General features: G+C 40.2%; 1 protein-coding gene across 3 annotated transcripts in view; it reads left to right on the top strand.

Moving 5' to 3' along the window:
• LOC115795397 (ephrin type-B receptor 1-B) overlaps positions 1-19,525 on the top strand; it is a 170,057-nt gene that overhangs the window by 79,224 nt on the left and 71,308 nt on the right. For all 3 annotated transcript variants that reach the window (XM_030751287.1, XM_030751285.1, XM_030751286.1), the window contains exon 3: positions 1,903-2,584. In XM_030751287.1, the coding sequence (XP_030607147.1) occupies positions 1,903-2,584 (682 nt within the window). The remainder of the gene's footprint in view (positions 1-1,902; positions 2,585-19,525) is intronic.

The following is a 19,525-nucleotide window of genomic DNA, read 5'->3' as shown; positions in this document are numbered from 1 at the left end:
GCCAATGAATTTCTGGACAGGCTCTAGATGGGCATTATTGGAGACGCCTCGGGCTCCTCTCTGGCGTGAAAGATGGTGGTCATTTGGCTAGACAAGAGGCGGTGAGGACCCCCTCCTAGACTGGAGCAGACGGGTGCAGAGGAGCCTAGGGCTGGCGGTATTAATGAACAGGCAGTGGTGAAAGGGACAGGTTTCTGTAATGCTGATGAATGGTCATTACAGAGCAGAGACGGGAGAAGAGAGCACAAGGGGAAGAGAGGAGAGGGGGAGAAGAGTAGAGTGAAGTGGGCACAGAGGGAGCAGCAGTGAAAAAAGGCTTTAATTTGCACCTCAGATTTCTGTAAACTCGTTTATCATGTCAGCAGTGCCACTGTTCCTCACGTGCCTTCCCACTCCACCGTCTACATGCCCTTACTAGACCCAAACCTTTTTTGTTTGCTGCCAGATATTTCCATGTTTTCTTTGTGCCAAACAGTTTTATCACCTGCACCGGTTTTCATGCACCAAATTTGATGGCTCACATTTATCACATATATCTTGTCTTACACGATTTTATGGACTCTTTTTTTCCATCATTTGACTGGATGTTGCGGTTATGTGTGAAGAGCCGATATCTTCTCCTCTCCATTAAGCTTGATTGAGCAGCTGTAGTTTTAAAGGTCATAAGAAGGAGGAAGCACCGGGAGATATATGCACATAAGAAACATGAACTGACTTGAGGCCCACTCAGTCCACTATAGACCTCATTAACTTCTCGCCTACAGCTGTTTGGATCATTGGTGTTGAGAACTTTGGAGAAATAAATCTTTGTGCCAAGCGGTTGCTTCAAATGGAAGTAAAAAGAATTGTATTATTATAAAGATTTGAAGTGATCTGAAGAAGAAAAAAAAATTGTTTCAGATCATCCTCTCAAAATATTCCACAAAATATTCATTTCAAGTCAGTGAGGCTTTTATGTGACTGGTGGATTTTTTTTTTCCATATGCTCTGCTGCTGTATGCTAAAGAATAATGCACGCCTAATAAAAATACTGTAACTAATTAAAATATTGCATATCAGTGGATTGTCACTAACAATTTGAGCAGGGCCAGCTTTTGCACAGCTGGACAGTTACTCAGATGATTTGAAAGCAAGCTTTTTCCTTTTTTTAAAATTTTTTTTTTAAACTACGATTTTGCTGCCTTGACTCTCAGCAAATCCAGCCAAAAATGTTAATGGCACATTTTTATCATGATTTGGTGCACTGAGTTAATTCCCCAAGGGGCTTCTGATGCTCATCCAAGACCCTTTCTGGGTCACACCTGCAAGAAATGGCCTGCAGTGAAATTCAGCTCAGTATCCACTCAAATGGCTTTCCATCCATCCTTGGTTGTCATGAAGTCCCTGTCTGTCTAATTGTAATTCATTAGTGCATAATCTTGAATTTGTTACACACCATATTTTGTAATGTATTAACTCGATGCCCAGCAAAACTTGCTATCGATGGAAAATAGTACTGCATCCAAAATAATTACTTGGTTTGTGCTTATGCAGTGGGAGTGCAGATACTACAGCTGTGACCATACTTAACAAGCAAGACAATAAACTGGTGTTTTGTTGTTGCTGTGGCTGTGGAATTATTAATATATATTTTTTAAAAAGGAGGACATTTGTGTATCATCAGTGGATGAAAAATCCCCAAACCCCAACTAGCTGGAGTTTGGGACTCTCTCAGTCCAGGAAGAGGACTCAAATTAGGGCCTTAGGGAACTTACTGATATCTGTATGGATTCTCTGTGGCTTGGCCAATATTCAGATTCTCTATGGGAAAAAAAGAGTGAGCACTAGAGGCTTATTGCAGATGATTACTTATCAGCCATGTGCATTTCTCCATGTCTTTTCTCTCTCTTTCTCTTCCTGTAGTGGGAGGAGGTGAGTGGATATGATGAAAACCTCAACACCATCAGGACATACCAGGTATGCAATGTCTTCGAGTCCAGTCAAAACAACTGGCTCCTCACAACCTTCATTGATCGCCGTGGAGCACAGCGCATCTACGTGGAGATACGATTCACCGTGCGCGACTGCAGCTCCATCCCAAACGTCCCCGGTTCCTGCAAGGAGACGTTTAATCTCTACTATTATGAAACTGATGCTGTCATTGCCACTAAAGGCACAGCCTTCTGGATGGAGGCCCCTTACCTCAAGGTGGACACCATTGCTGCAGATGAAAGCTTCTCGCAGGTGGACTTTGGTGGACGCCTGATGAAAGTCAACACAGAGGTGCGAAGCTTTGGCCCACTGTCTAAAAATGGCTTCTACCTGGCCTTTCAGGACTACGGGGCCTGCATGTCTCTACTGTCAGTCAGGGTGTTTTATAAGAAGTGTCCAAGTGTGGTCCAGAACTTTGCAGTCTTTCCAGAGACCATGACAGGGGCTGAAAGCACTTCTTTGGTCATTGCCAGAGGGACCTGCATCGCAAACTCAGAGGAAGTAGATGTCCCTATAAAGCTCTACTGTAACGGCGATGGAGAGTGGATGGTTCCTATTGGTAGCTGTACATGCAAAGCTGGGTTTGAACCTGACAATGGCAATGTCTGCCGAGGTAAGGAGATTTATTTTTCCAGAAACATACCATAGTTGCTATGTTTAGTGCATTACCTCTATTTGCTGGATCCTATTCACATGATCTTCCTTTTCATAATCCACTCGTTTAAAGAGCTGAACTCAGAACAGAACTGATCGATTCACCTCAGCCTGTTGGCATTAATTTATTCTGCATTGGCCTCACATGCAATAAGGCATCATGTTACCTTTGGTCACAGGTTTTTCACTCCATTGTAATGCCTGAATTGATTGTGTTTCATGTGTTTTGCAGAGCATGATGTGCCATACTTTTTTGTGATCACATCTACCTCCAGGGAACTAAACAGATACATTAGCATTGAGTTGTAATCTGTAGTGAATGACAGCCTTTTGTCCAACCTACCTTTCAGATGACAAAAGGTTTGAATGAGTACATTCTGAGGAATAGATAATAGCTCATATCTAAACGAAAGGTTGAAATGGGCTTTTAGTTCAAGCTGTCACTTTCTGTTTTTGTGTGTCCTCTAATGCACCTTGTTTTTCTGACATGCACGAATACAAACAGAAAATTTGCTCAAGGTGTCTGACGATAATATGAGTGGCCTGGGGCTCTTGGTATGGCACTGTATTGGTTGGCCTGCCTCTGGGGCTTAGTTGGAGAGTGTGTGGAGCTCAGATAAGATTGATTTACGCACATCTGGTCTGATCAATAAACAGATATAAGTGCCACATATCTACAAAGCGCACTGTGTGTGACTGTGTCTACTGTATCCTTCTCACATTGCACCATGTCCTGCGCAGAACCCACCTACACACTCGCACACGCACCAAAGCAAACACACAAAGTCCTTGGCTAAGATGGGATGACTTTCAAATGAAAATGACAGGGCAAAAGTTAAAAGGCCTTACTGTTGTAAAATCATTTACTCTCTAATTTTTATATCATTTGTTATAATTCAGTTTTTGAAATAAAATGTGATCTATACTTTTAATACTTGATACATTTTCTTCTTTATCAGTAAACAATTCAAGCTATCAGCTGATCAATGGGACTGCAGTTTAAACTATTTATTCAATATCTACATTTTTATTGTTAAACCATGTTGTCTTAAATAAGTATGTGCTTTTTGTCTTTCATTTCATCCAATGCATACAATACTTATTGAAACTGATGCCAGTTTTGCTCCATGGTATTCCATGGTCTGTGGTTACGAAACAGTGTTTGACACACATTCTTATGTTGATTATTTAGCATCAAATGAAATCCTGACCTACTGATCACACTGCTGGCATGTTGAGGACCATTTGTGTTTCTGTTCAGTAGTACTGTGTGCTCTGGGGGTGATTTGTGTACATGTCAGCTCAAGAACACTTTTTTTTTTCTTGTTCTGCATCCAAAGACTTTCACAAAAAAAAGTCTGGGTACCACTTTCAGATCAAGTGTGGGTTTTTTTTGTTGTAGTTTTTATTTCAAAGTGTCCCATTAGAAAAAAATGCCAAAGGTAGGATTTTGTGAAATTAAAAAAAGACACTTGTAGGTTTATGAATTGTATTTTTCTGTTGTTGTGACATCAGAAATACATTGATACATGTTTGAAGCCCTTCAGAACTAATTCACATCATGAAATTATGTTTTTGTTTTTTTTTTTAATTTGCTTTCAGTTTGAAAGTCAATGAAATTTTCAAGCACTGTCAGTCATTCAGGTTTGTTCATAGAGTAGCCAAAATTGGTCAAAATTATCCTGGTTGGGTCTTCTTTAAGGAACCACTCTTACTTTTATGATTGCTGGTCTAGTTTTTTGACAATGGGGCAAAAGGTGAATAAAAGTCACACCTACCCCAAAATTACACATTTGGCTGTTTCTGGAAATGCCCATATCTGCGCAAGTAATTGTCATTATAACCCAATTTTTTGTGTCTGTGCCTAGGATTTCAGAGGCATAGAATTGATTGGAATAATTTTCATTAGTTTTTGGCATTTTACCTAATTTGCATATTTTAAAGATGGTGCCTAAAATGGCAGGTAGTATAAAGCACTGTAGCATACAAAGATTTTTAGGGATTATTCCCTTATTTTCTAATAACACCTATTTACGTCATCTCAGCAGTGGCAGCAAATTAGGAGAGGTTACGCTGTCAACTGACGTGTGTTATGTGATGTGCTTAAAGTGACACGGGTTACACAAAGTTGTCTTTCTGCAACTTTTGAGCCTTTTGAAACAGTAGCCTACTCATCATTCCATTGGTGAACAATGTGTGATGCTCTTTGACACCGACAGAATTCTCTGCATTTAGCCTTAGCTGTCCTACATTCTTTTCCTCATAACCAAATTCTTGTGGTCTCGGTGGTACACTGGGATCAAGCTGTATTATAAGTGCATGCATTATGGTGTATGCATTATAGAAAACTTGTTGAATGTGAGGCAAGATTCCCTGGCTAGTTGGAGGAAGATTGTGGTTGGAGCTACCATTGCTGCAGTGAAAGATTTCTCCTCAAGGTTCAGAGAAAGTTTTGGCGTAACTTACTCTTTGTAGCACCTTTATCAAGTGAGGTTTAGCATTTTGGATTGTGGACTTTGATAGGGTTGATGACACTCCAAAGTTTCCACAAAACCGTTCTGTCTCTGCCAGTAAAGCTGCCTTCTTTGTGCCTACTTTACTGGTTGTATCACATCATGTCAAGCAGTTAAGAGTGTGGTGTACTGATTATATCTGACTAGATTTTGGTAAAGAGTGTGGAGTGGCACAAATCTTGAAGTGTTCCCCGCGCCAGCTCACACCCAGAGCTCTTCAATATTGTGATTTTGGAAGAATGAGCTGTGTTATAGAAGGCTGATCATGACATCTGTATCATTTGACACTATGACACATGTCTTCTAGCCTGCTTCCAGAGAGTCATGTACATGCAGTGGTATTTGGACTTCTTCAAGTGATGACTGTAGATGGGCAAGCACATTTTCCTTGCCTTCATTAACACTAATGGCAGACCAGTCAATTTCATCTGTCACCTGGCTAAGCACAGTTGGATACTGTCTGGTTGTTGGTGTATTTTCTCACAGGTGAGAATAGATTAATTACAAGACACTTGTTGCTGTCCTTTGGAAGTGGTGTCTCTCATTGAACTCAACTGTGCTCGACTGACCGTTTTTTAAATACTTTTTTTTTCCTCTCACTGTCCTTCACAGAGGGATCATCATACATTGTCCAAAATGATGGTATACATCCAGTGATCATGTAAAAGCTGAGAGGAACCCTTGAAAGTCATAATGATTGGATAAACTGACCATTCGAACTGTGACCGTAACTTCTATGATAGTGGTGCTTATTGCTGTAATTGTCAGGTTTCAGGCAGGTTTCCAAGTCTTTTATCAGATGGCTGGTCGTCATTCCATCTTCTGGGAAAAGAATTGGAGAAGGTGTGACATCATACTTTAGAGCTCGGCAGTGGTCATGACACGATCACATGCAATCTCAATGTTCTTTTTTGCAGTATTAATTTCCTTAACAGCCTGTCTTACTGTTGTCTTTGGCTTGTCTCCAATATTTTCATTGTTTTGAGGTTTGATCGACTGATTCTTGATGTTTTCTGCACCAATCGTTTTTGGTGAAATTTATGGTACTTCTCCCCTTTGGCAAGCACATTTAGTGTGTAATGCCTTATTTCCTGAGAATACAGCTTGACCCCAGGAACTGTGTACCACTGAGGCAATAAGAATTTGGTTATGAGGAAAAAAATTTTTGTACCTACATCATCCTGGAGTGCTTTGGAGGATCACTGGTGTGTGGTTCACTTTTGTACAAAATCTGCCAAGAAAACTTGTTCATGTAGGACAGCCAAGGCTAAATGCAACATATTCTGTCAGTGTCATAGAGCATCACACATTATTTGCCAACATGCTCTGGAATGACAGTCTGCAATAAGCAAGGTTACTGTTTCAGAAGGCCCATAAGTTGAAGAAAGACAACTTTGGGATGATGTCAGTGGGTGTTATTAGACAACGGAATAATCACTAAACACCTTTGTGTGACCTGAAGGGCTTCAGACATGTATAAATGTTATTGTTGATGCCACAACAACTGAAAAATACAATAGATAAACCTACAACAGTGTCATTTTTAATTTTATTCCACATGATACTTCCTCTGGCATTTTTGCCTAATGGGACAATTTGAAATATTACAAAAGTGCTCTACAAAAAAAACAAAAAAAAACAAAAAACAAAACATACTTGATCTGGAAGTGTTACCCAGATTTTTTTGAAGGTCTTCGCATGTGGAACAAGCTAAAAATAACATTTTACTTTGGCACAGAGATTTACACAAAGAACTCCTCAGAGCCAGGAGCATATAGGAATTACAGGAATTCAAATGAGCCAAATAACCTTGCATGTCCTCTAATGGTGACAACTACATAGGCTTTAATGGATGTAAACCTATGCTGATCCTTGTCAGTCTTCTGTCCATGTACTGTAACTTTGCCTGTTTCTCCATTATTTACCTCAGCCTTATACACACTTACTGCAGAATAACTGGAATGTTGGTAAGAGGGTTATTGTGGCTTGTGTTGGTGGAAGTCACCACAAACACACATGTGCATGTACACAAACTGTCTCACTGTTGAAATTGCTCTACAAAGACCACTAATTCCTACAATCCCCCTGACTTCCTTCTCTAGTACATTTCCAGCTAAGATAATCATCTCGTCTCCCTGATGAAAATGCAGTACTTAGCGGTGTGGAGGCTTAGAAATTCTGGTCAATACTGATGTTCAAAATTCCAGCCAATGCTGAAGCCTGTTTTTGTTGAATTTGTTCCATTTTTGTTTTCCCCTCTTGCCCGAGAATAGGACATTTTCATTGTGCACTACTAAATGAAAATGTGTAGATGCATGCCTGATAGTACTGTGGAAGCTATGAAAATCAGCCTGTACAAAGAGGAAGTTGCTGGTCTGTAGCTTTGCAATAGTTGAAAGTAGTATAAACCTGTAACGGGTCAATCACACAAGCCTACAGACCAGTCACTGACCCTTTGGCAACAACAGTGGGAGAAATGTATATTGCTTGAAAACCTCCTTGTGATTGCTTTGGACACTAGTAGGTTGCCACGTTTGCCCGTAGTTTGCATAGAAGATGCCGATTTGTCTGCAAACACTTACGAACTACTTACGAACTACAGTAAAAAATGCAACGCAAACCAGAAACTGAGACTATTTGCTTTCAATGTCAAAGCTGCATCTTTTAAAATATGTTGGCTACAGCTGTAAGGCATAACTTTTACTTTGAAGGCAAATGGTCTCAGTTTCTGGTTTGCGTTGCGCTTTTCACAGTTTCAGTATCGCTTGGCGTGTAGTTTGTAAGTGTTTGCAGATAAATCAGCATATTCTGTACAAAATTTGGGCAAATGCAGCAATCTGCTGGTGACCAAAGCAATTGTAATGAGGCTTTTGGTGTAGCAGCGTAAACTTCTTTGTGACCAGTTTCTCACTAGTGACCGCCAGCTATTTTCATCAACCTATAGAATATACATATTTCAATTGCAACTGGTGGTTGCAAGATGGTCACCAATCAGTCTCTAGGACTATGTGACTGGCCTAAAATGTTGTGCAGGCTGACCATAGTTGTCAGCACAAACACTTACTTGCACAGTAGGTGCATGTATAAAAAAAATAAAATAAATAAAAAGGCAGGAGTAGAAACAGATGAGCTAGCCCTTTCTAGCTCTAATAACCAGCTCACTCTCTGGAGGCTTGTGTGGAGTCGGTTTCCCTCTCATCTCCACTGAGAGTCCCCTCCAATAACAGCAATCTCAACCTTTTTATTTTTTGTGCACTTTCTTTTCATGGACTTGTAATCCATTATTTAAACAGGGAAGTCTAACCTTAAAGTGCTTGTGGAAGCTGAGTTCTATGGGCAACCAATCAATTGGGGGGTTGGTACAATAACACAGCCTCAGCATTGGGTCAGAAGTAATTGCCCATTAGCAATGAAGGAACAGGAACAAAAAGAATACAAGAGCATGTAGTTTCATGCTGAAATAATTTCCCTCATTGATACCAACAAAACAAAAAGGTATTGCTTAGAAAAAGAAACACACTGTAGTTCTGTGTACAATCCAGCAAAGTGTGGAAAATTTCCAATTAGTGCATTTATTATGTTGCTCTTGAGACACAGAAATCAATATAATTTACGTAACAAGTTCCAGCTTATTGTGACATGAAAACAAAAGCACATTTATTCTAACTATACATCTATATGTTAGCTTTTAATCCTACAATAACAAACCATCTACTAGGTAGTACTAGTACACATTTTAGTTTGGTCCATTGTTTATCCCCGTTCAGTGAAAAGCCAACTGATAATTCTGGTTTTATATGACAAATTAGTATTTCTTTTTCTACTTACTTCTACTTGCATGCTTTATGTGCGTGTTTGTATGCTGTTTAAGTGTGTGTATGAGTTTCCCAGTACCTGATTTCACTTTCATTAATCTATATGTTTTAATTGTTGTCAGGCAGCATGTTGCGTATGTGTGCAGTTGAGTAGAGAGGCCATGTAGAGCTGTTGTGCTCTGTAACGATGATGCCAGCATGCCATCCTCATTACCAGCTCCCCAACCACTACACAAGCCATTTGGGTATCCCCCACTCTTCCTCTCCCTCTTTCTCTTTTCCTCGCTCTCTTCCCCTTAGCTTTGTAAGCAGTCTGCTAAATACTTTATCACCTCCCTGTTAAATCGAGCAAGACACTCCAAATAACATCCCACTACCTCTACCAATGCAAAGCTTGTCTTGGCTGTGTGTCCTGCTTAACTCAAGCTTCCTAGACACACTCATATGATGGTTTCACCGACCCTTCTTATAATTGTTGTCAGGGCACTCTGGATGCATAACTGTTGGAATCACCTTGATTGTGTTGGCTTTGCATCATGTGTTTTGTTTTTAATCTTTGTAAGCATTGATCATTTTAATGTTTCTTGTTCTCTTGTATATGAAGTAATTAAAGCTCCACAGAAACCTAATTATTCTGATGTTTAAACTCTTAAAAGTGGATGATGTGGCATAAATTGCTTCACAATAAACAGTTGGATATTATCCTCTATGAAAACCAATTCGAAACTTGTGAGCACTTATTCTTAATTTTGGTGTTAAAACTTTGTTTCCTGTGGGAAACTAAATTTGCTTTGGGCTGACAAATGCCCTCTTCAAGTCTATAAAGCTAGCCTTCTACTATATTTTGTCTTATTTTGTAATTGGTTGGTTATACTCAAAGCTTAGTGCTTCCCTCTCTTTTTTTCTCTCTCTCTCAGTGGGCCATATGCAGAACACATAGCTGTTGAGAATCTCCTCGCCTGTGTGAGTGAGGAGACTTGTTTAGGCTCAGGGAATAGATTTAAAAAGATTTGGAACTGAATAAGTGCTGTAGCAGCTACTGATTGTTTTTAAGTGAATGTGAATTGGCTATGAATGAAAGGGGAAATGAGAATTTGACTGGTTAATGTCATTATCTATGATACCGTCTGAATTTGTGGAGTTTTATTTCGTGCTATCCATCCATCCCACCATCCATCTGTCCATCCCATATTCCAATGCAGTACCCATAAGTATCTATTCATTTACTTTAGTATTTATGTCCTTCCTCACTCTAGCAGTCCTATAGGCTTGCACGCCAGTATGAGTTTTCTCATATTTTCTCTCACTGTTAGGCTCCAACAGGCTTTTGACATGCTGCCACATTAATATTACAAATATTCAAATAACTTTATTTAACATTCAGCAGGCTGACAGTGGCAGCAGGAGATTCACAGCCCATTGAGCAAGAGCGCTTCCCTGGGCTAAGTGCCGATTCATCATGGCTGCCTTACTCCTGTCTAATGGCTGCCATCATGGGGCATGAGCACACACACTAAGAAAAACATATTACTTCTACCATGTGTGCATTTTTAAAAATGTTAAATGTAGTGATGTGGGTACATTTATCACATTATTAACCCCAGACTAAAAGCTTATAAATCCCCATATATCCCAATAGGGTTCATTGTCATGGACATAAATTAGCAGGCTTATTTCTCTCTAGAGAATAAAGAGCTCAAGCTCAGAGTCTAGCAGTAGAGACAGATACATAAACCGAATCTATCTGACCATTATTTTAATCTTTAAGTTCGGTTTCGCAGGCTATGTACTCTAAACTTTCGGTTTTACGGTTTTCTGCTCCAGTAGTTTTTTTTTATTACTTCTTTGTATGGCTTATCTGAGTGTAAAAGATCTGACAGACAAACCCGCAAAGGCCTGGTAACCTATTAGAGCCCATTCCGTCCCATTTGGCCATGTCTGCTCCTGTTCCACAGAGTTTACTTCATTTGCAGAGAAGCATCCATGTGTACTGAACAGGACACACAACAAAACACACACAACAGCATTTACTAAGTCACCTTGAAGCCCAATTAAGTAAGCATCTGACTCTTCCTGTTCCTATTAGTCTTATTACAGAGCAGGCTGGGGTGATGTGAAGAAAATGGAGTGGGAGGAAGAGACAGAGAAAAGCTTTAAGAAAGAGAAGAGAGTGAAAGACATCTTGTTTCCATGACTCTCAATAAGCTGAATGGCAGAGAGCACTGGTGAAAGAGCATGACCCAGACAAAGGCCTTTTGAATTTAGGGGCCAAACAGAGTGTTTACAATGACCCAAAGCACAGATGCGCAGCTCTCACTGCAACAGACTCTAATGATGCAAGGGGAATCCAAAGATTTTGTTCACACATAATAGAAATAGCCACCACAGACAGAGCTGTTCTTATGGAGGGACACATACTCCTACTCCTCCTTATTATTACTTTTTGCTCCCAGTGTCTCCTTCCGGCTGTTTCTCTCTCTCTAGTCTTCAGTCACATTTGGACTGTGGATTTGGCCACTGGGCTTTTACTGGACCTTCTGTTGTCATCTTTCACTTAGTCTTTCTCTCAGATGTGGAACAGGGATATTATCAAGCAGGTCTCCCTTTGACCTGGCATCTCTTCTAATCTAACTCGCCATTCAGTTTTCATTGTCTACTTTAGAGTCCTCATACGTACATGTCTCTTCTCCTGTGCTCACTCAGTGATTGACACCGGGCGCCGAAGCCAGTCAGTGGCACAAGGACACGGGAAGACAAAGAACCCCTAGCATTTATCAGATGGCTGGGGCCCTGCCTAATTTGCCTATGTCACCCTCATGACAAAACACAAAAAGCCTTTGCTTTGAAGGGCTTTACTTCACCCTCTCACCCAAACCATGAACCCCATCAATCAAATCTGCCACAATTTTTTTTTTTTTTTTTTGTTATAATGGTAGGAATTGATTTAAGAATGCAATTAAAAAAGCATCACAGTTGTAAAAGCTTGTGTTTTTAGTATCTGTGTTGTCTCTACAAGAGGCAACAAGTGTTAAATGCCAAGAGACACGTCAGCTTGGATGGCATGTAGAAAACTGTATTCCCCCTGATTTTGGTTTTCTTCCTCCGCTCTTCATCCCTCTGGAATATTCTCCAGCACACAGTAATGAGGTGGCATGTTGAGCCTCTCCACAGAGTACTACCTGGTTTAGAAATTACAAACACCCACCCCGCCTCCCCCATCATACCTCATTCTCCTTCTAACCTAATCAGTGTCCATCAATATTCACTGTCCTGCTAATAAAACTGTTTGTTTGTCTGTGTGGTGTGATGGCAGAGGGACACATTTCAATTCCAGGAAATTGTCTCACCGCTTGCTGGAGGCTATCAGCTGCACATTGATAGATGTGGATTAGTCAAATTTATGTTGTGGAACTTGTGGACTGACAATCTAATTAGAATTGAATCGCAATTATGGCGGGCCAATATAGCTCTGTTCGTCCTACCTGCAATGACAACTCGACAACAAAACAAGTAATATCAGGCAGGCACATTTTTTAGTTTTTCAAGTATGTGAAAGTGTACTTAAAAAAAAAATAACATGTTCTCTAGGGCCGCACAGTGGTGCAGTAGTTAGCACTGTTGACTCACAGCAAGAAGGTCTTGGAGTGAAATCCGCTGACTGTGGCATTTCTTTGTGGTGTTTGCATGTTTTCCCTGTGCTTGGGTGGGTTCTCTCCAGGTACTCTGACTTCCTAAAGCAGACCAAAGACATGCATGCTAGGTTAATTATACATGTTAGGTTCTAAACTGGGTGTAGGTGTGAATGGTTGTTTGTCTCTCTTGGCCCTGGATGGGCTGGCAACTTGTCTGGAATACCCCATGTAGGCAGCTGGGGAGACTTTGTGTCATAGCTCGCAAAATTTTCAGTCTGTTTTGTGGGAATCCTTTACACACGTTCAAACCCCACACGTACACGCTTGCTAACACTTCACACACACAATTTCTGTCACCTCGAGCTGACCTTTGCGTGTCCAATTTCCTAACCTAATCGTATTCGCCTTACTTCCTGCACAGTTGAAGCAAATAACATTGCAGGCACACTGTAAATTAAACATAGGAGTTAAACATATGTTTAATCTTCAATTAAACATATGTGAAACATTATATCTGTGTAATTTATGTTATGACACCATGCATTATCCTAAACTAATTCAGCTCCATATAACTGAGCAGGTCATATCAAACACAACCTCAACAGCTTCACAATATGCAATTATACATCAATTAGACAACTCCTATAATCTGCATTGCTCTATATCATTGTGTGGATGTAATTACATGTTTTCCTTGACAGTTAAGTCAGCCTGTACTTTACAGGTTTAAAGGCTTGCGGTTCTGCTAGAGGAAAGGTATACTTTCAGACTGACAAATACAAAGCTCAATCTACACACAAAGCTCACTCTACCTGATAACTTCAAAGACAGTTTCTCCAGTCAAAAATTGTAATGTCAACCCATTACACAACCATCATTCTTTAGTTATGACTGAGTCTGCGTCAAAAGGTTCAGTGCTGCCCACAGGTTGCAGTAAATGATACAGTATATTCGAATTGATTGCTCCTCAGACAGATGACCTTTGCACCTTGTTGTGCGGGTTGTGTTGTTTTAGAAGTGTGCCTCTTGTTTTCAGTTGTAACTTCTGACTGATGTACCGTGTGAGGAAACATGTTTTAATAAAGTAGCTGTATTATTAGGAAGATCAATTAATGTACTCAGGGATAGCTTTACCACTTCCCCTCCATCCCTGTTCCATGGTGTCTACAGTATGTGGAGTACTTACAAACAGAAAGAGTCTCTGAAAGAACAGAGATGTTATCTCAGTGCTGGGCCAGCATTACTATAGTGTTAGTCTGGGCTGCACAGTGGTATTCTCAAAGAGAAAGATATCTGATTAGTCCAGCTACAGCTGACAAACAAATGGATTTGCTGTGTCTAGAATGTTCTCTAGGGGTGCTACACAGGCTGAGATACAAAGACACTGCTTTTGTGATGGGGCCAGCGCCAGGCATAATAAGACCCTTTGGGGAAAGAACCAAACACAGAGTGAAAGGGACACAAAAGCACACATGCTCATACACTCAGTCAATTTCACAATGACTCTTCCTCTATCTATCTTCCTTCTTTTTCCCTCTACACCTCTTTCTCTCTTATGTTCCTATAAAGTGACCTTTATATTACTGGCTACCGTAGTTGGCCTATCGTTATGTGTTTTGGCTTTGTAGGCCTGTTGAGTTTCTTAACTCTTAACTCATGTCAGGCTCTCACAAACGGGATGCACAACAAGTATTATTTGTGGCTGTACATTCATTTATTTCATTTATTGCTTATACACATACCATATAAGCATGGCTATGAATGCTTTACACTCATTGCAGCATGAATGGGCAAGTAAATCTTATTCCCTCCCATCCTTGTTTTCCCTCTATATCTCATCTTTTTTGCCTCTTTAATTCCCCATTTACCACTGTCCTGCTTCTCACTGCTAAGAGAGCAGTCATAGAGGGAGGGTGACAATAGAGGTATTAACCAAATGCATACTGAGCTGGCCTGACTTGTGCAGTCAGTGTGAGGCTTTTACACCCCTAATGCCGTGTGAATAGGGCTGCTGCACCCCAAGAAATGCCTTTATGAGGACTCAGACCGAGGGGCCTTTTTCCTGGCTTTCGTGACCCCGTCCACATTGCCTGTGCAGCCCTTTTTCTCTCAACACACAGTTCTTCATTTTCATAAGCACTTAATCTGGATTGGAAGCCTGTCCATTGTGGAAATGGTTTGAGAAGGGGACATCAGCCAGACAAAAGTACTTGTCTTTGGCTGAGGGTGGAGGCTCTCCTTGGCCCCGTTCCTCCCTTCTCATTCTCCTATATAGGAACTCAAAGCCCCCTGTGGAATATCAATGTGGCAAAGAAGTATATGAATGCAGACTTGAGGGAAAGAAGAAGACCTACCTTGAAAAAAGAAAAAAAAAAAAAAAAACAAGCAAGAGAGAAAAGATTTATCCACCTCTCGCACTATATTTATCATTTGATCCAGGTCAGAAGAGATCCTGTGATGCTGGCTGATAGTAAAGTTTGGGTTTGATTCCTCTAGGTTACAGTGCATAAGGCTTTGGAGCTGGAATGTGTAACAAACTCAGAATGAAGCTTTGAAGTGTAATACTGTTGCCCTGGGCTTCTTAGCTTCAGGGTGGAATGAGATTACACCCTTGATCTGTGTTAGCGCCCTCTGATCTGAAGGATTGCAACACAAAGGTGTGTGTGCGCGCGTGTGTGTGTGTGTGCGTTTAAATTTGCAGACATATGCGCATTTTCTATGTGCCTGACTTTGTCTATATATGTGTGTTTTATAGAAAATGTACATAAATTGATTTGCACATCAATGAAATTATTTGCCTGTGTGCGTGTTTGAAACACCCATATGATGGTGTGGATACATGATCAACCCTATCCTCCCCCAAGAAATTTGTTGTTAACTAATTGCTAATGTTGCTGACCTGATCTTATTGCTTTGTTGGCGCATCTCTCAGGATGCTAAGCCCCCCCTTCTCTGTGACTCTGTTTCTCTCCCTCTGTTTCTCTCTCCTTGCTCACTGCCCCGGAACACCTTAATCCAGTGTGAAAGCAATTGGCTCTCTCAGATCTAATCAATAGAGGGCCAGGGCAGCGAGCCAGGGGGAACATCTCTGGCCCTGCTCAGCTACAATCAATTTAGAACCATCGATTCAGTGATTGAAATACAAAGAGGAGACGCGTTGGACCGTACAGGTGCTTTAGTGTTTGGGTGTGCCAACATGTTATATATCTCCTTGGTGAGCATTTCTCTGTGTGTGTGTATGTGAGTGTGTGTGTCTGTGTCTGTGTGTGTGTGTGTGTGTGTGTATGCAGTTATGTATGTGTATATGGATTGTATGATTTGTTTTCGAGCCATCTGTAGTAAAGTGGGAATGGCATTTAATCTAGCACCTCTGAGACAGGGCCAAGGAAAAAAAAATCACTCCTAATCCAATATGTCCTGTTCAGGAAAGGTGTGCTTTAAAGTTGTGTGTGTGTGTGTGTGTGTGTGTGTGTGTGTGTGTGTGTGTGTGTGTGTTTTACCGGTTCTTTAAAAGTACACTGTAGTCTGAAAATTCAAGGTTTTCCAACTACATTGTACATGCCAAGTGCCTTAATGGCACAGGCCATATTTTTGATGCTCATATCCATTCAGTATTTGAAAGTGTCTTTGTATGATATTTGTATGCAACACGTACTGTATGTATGCATTGTCTCTCCAAGAATGCGTGCCTAACTGTTAGCATGCGATAACACCAATGACATTTTCAGATATGTGTATGACACACGTTGGGTGTGTATGTGTCCATCCATGCATATATCAGTGCATATTCTGTTTGTTTGATCCTGTTTATGCAGCTATGCACACATGCGTGTGTGTGTGTGTGTGTGTGTGCATTTGCACAATTTATTGTTACTATTTTACAGGGCTGTCGTGCAAATTGTATGTTATGATAGTATATATTGATTTAAGTTTAATGTAAGCGCCACCTGTTATTAAACTGAACACAGAAGATCAGTTAGTACAGTTTAGCTACAGTAGCTGTGCATTACTAAATGACAATACCTGTTTTAAAGTGGCTGATTTTACAGGAATTGTGCCATAATGTTATGTGTGCTTATGGAGTAATTTTTTTAAAGATAACAATACCATGTTTTTTTGTTAACATGATAAAGCGGTAGCAGCACATGCACAAGTTTAAACTCTCTTTTGTTCAAACAGACACAAAATGCACTTGTTACTGGACCCTGTTCAACCTTTGGTTCATGTTAATTGCTTTTTGTCATTTATACAGATAATCCACTTCCCCAATTGGTTATGTGGTATTACTCCTTAATTTTCTGTTGGACAAGGTGTTGGTGTGTATTTTGCCACAGTGTCAGGAAGTCAAATGAAGATTGGTCATTCACAATTTCAAGTGCACAGTGTTTCTTTTTTTTTTTTTTCCTCCTGGCTTAATGACTTCTGTTACCAATATTGTTCATTACCTCAGAACAGCCCAGCAAATCTCCTTTCTTGATAAAGCTGATAGATTTCTGCAAAATTAAATTTGCTTTCATCTTGATGAAATTAGCTCCTAACAACTTTATTGACAGATAGATATATCTCATCAAGACATAAAAACCTGATCCAAAATGATGGATTTACATATGGATACCCAGGTTGGTATTTACAACTTGCATACTAAATATTACAGTCAGTATTCTATATTTTTTAAAAGAAACTAACACAAAATATTATTTTATATTCATAAATTCAAAAAGCTGTCAGCAAAAAAATGGCACAGGAAAGCATGCAAATGCATTTAGGCAATATTTTAATATTTTGTACCTATAAATGAAAAATGTATTTGACTGTCAGTATCTGTTCTCATGGCTATTTGCTTTGAAGTCCAGTATCTTAGTGATGCACAAGCACTCTGTCATTCACTCTTTATCCCTTATCTCCATTAATCCAACAATGCACAGTTGTATGGATGCAGTGCAGAGAGGTACCATATGGATGCACTCACTTTAAGCACATGCAAATACACGTTCTGCCCAACTAACACATGTGTGCCAGGTTTATAGCTCTGGGCATATTGACCAAGGCTGTCTGATAAAGGTCAGAACTGTCCAGATTTTGACAGGTGGTGTGGGGGTGTCAGTTAACTATAATACGCAACATTTCTGTGTGTTAGTGTGTGTTTGTTTCTGCAGAAGGGGATACTGATAAGGTTGTGAAGAGGTCAGGCAGATGTAAATACAGCATGAATATAGATGTGCTGCGGCTCTGGTTACCTTTTGAGCGTTGCACAGCTGCAGGTGCATTGTGTGCCAAGAAATGGGGTCAGCCTCCGCTAATGCAAAATGATATTTGGTAAACGTAACCATTTGGGTTTTTTTTTGTTTTTGTTTACAGTCTGTAAAAAATATATTTCCATGTATGTCGCTCATCTGTTGAGTCATGCCTGGACCTGATCATTGCCGGCCAGCGTCAGGCGGAACAAGTAGCATAGTTAATTTAAGAAGGCATTTGTTACGCAACCTTTTTTATTCTCTGTTGCCTCCTCGTCAGTTTTAGAAATAATAACTTAGCTGTCACTTAGTATGCAACGAGAAGTGGCTGCTTCACACAGCACACGTATTGTGGGACTCTGCCACCACCAACTTGAGTGACAAGATGTACTCCTGAGTGCTTTCTCACTTTATTTCACTCACACCTCCCCATTCCGCTTTCTCTCCCTTTCTCACACTCTTATATCCCTCACTTGGGTCACTTTTGCTTACCTACGCTTCACACATAATTTGTGCTTTTTTTTTTCTTTTGATGCAAAACATTTTGTCATTTCTTCCCATTAAGCATAAAAGCAGCAAAGGCAGCGTACGGTGGATAGGCGGAACATCTCACTAGTAAATGTAGAATTTATATAGCTATTTTTATAATAGTTGATGTCATCACAATCCCAGAGTTCAGAGCTCCTGATGGGCACGCCATTGCTGTGTAGTTCACACCGCCTCTCCCTTCTCATTTTCTCCACTCTCACCTGTCCATCTCTTGTCTTGTTAGTGATGTCTGCAGCCTAAGGGTTGGCTCTAAAATTTCTATTAGATTTTAAAAAGCCAGACTCCTTTTCTTTCTCGTCATCCAACCATCTCCGAGCCTGCTTCCGTCTGATAGCATATTTGCCATGTAGGAAAATGTCAGCATCAACATGAGCTGGTGCAGATGCTCGCTACTGGTCAAACACATGTCACCGCTCTTTTATGTGATGATGCTGTTGTGAATGGGAGAGCTTCTTCCTGAGATCATCAAAGGGATGAGCATAACTGTGTTCAACTGAGTGTTTCTGCCATGGCTGCTTGTCTTTGCCAGAAAATTTTGGTGTAAACATTGTGTTATTTACGCTCAATTAGGAATCAAATTAGGGAATGGTAAACAGTGAAGGGACCTTTGTTTTTCAGTTGTTTTATCACTCTACTCCACTTGTATGTTCATAATTACTAATCCCTCTTCCCAGGCCTCTACACTCATTAGTGTGCCCCCCACCCTAAGATCAGGGGGTGGGTATTGTAGAATAGATGAGTATTTAAAGCTGCCGTTTAGCCTTGCTAGAATAGATTTTAACATTGAACAGGCTTATCAAGAGCTGTATGTGTTTGAGATCAGTGCATCTCCAGCTAGATTCTGATGGAAATGAGGTAATAATAAATGTATAGAAATTATTTTTTAAAACTTTTTTTTTTTTCCTTGCATGTCCAATTTTAGGCCAAATACAAAAACCTGCGCAATGAATAAAATCTTTAGTCAAACCCTCACTGACCTTGCAGTATCAGTACAGCAGTTTTGGGGTAGTTCTGGTTGCATGGCTAAATCAATAATTATCCACACCTTACATGATGTGCTTTTTTTTTTTTTTTTTTTTTTTTAAACTTTGTAACTTATTTAAATATTTTTTGTGGTGCCTCAAATGTTGTGGTGGCACAGATGTACAAATCAGCCA

This window comes from Archocentrus centrarchus, chromosome 17 (assembly GCF_007364275.1).
Source record: "Archocentrus centrarchus isolate MPI-CPG fArcCen1 chromosome 17, fArcCen1, whole genome shotgun sequence".
NCBI lineage: Eukaryota > Metazoa > Chordata > Actinopteri > Cichliformes > Cichlidae > Archocentrus > Archocentrus centrarchus.
The sequence above is the reverse complement of the archived record's forward strand: the minus strand, read 5'-3'. Positions and strand labels throughout refer to the sequence as shown.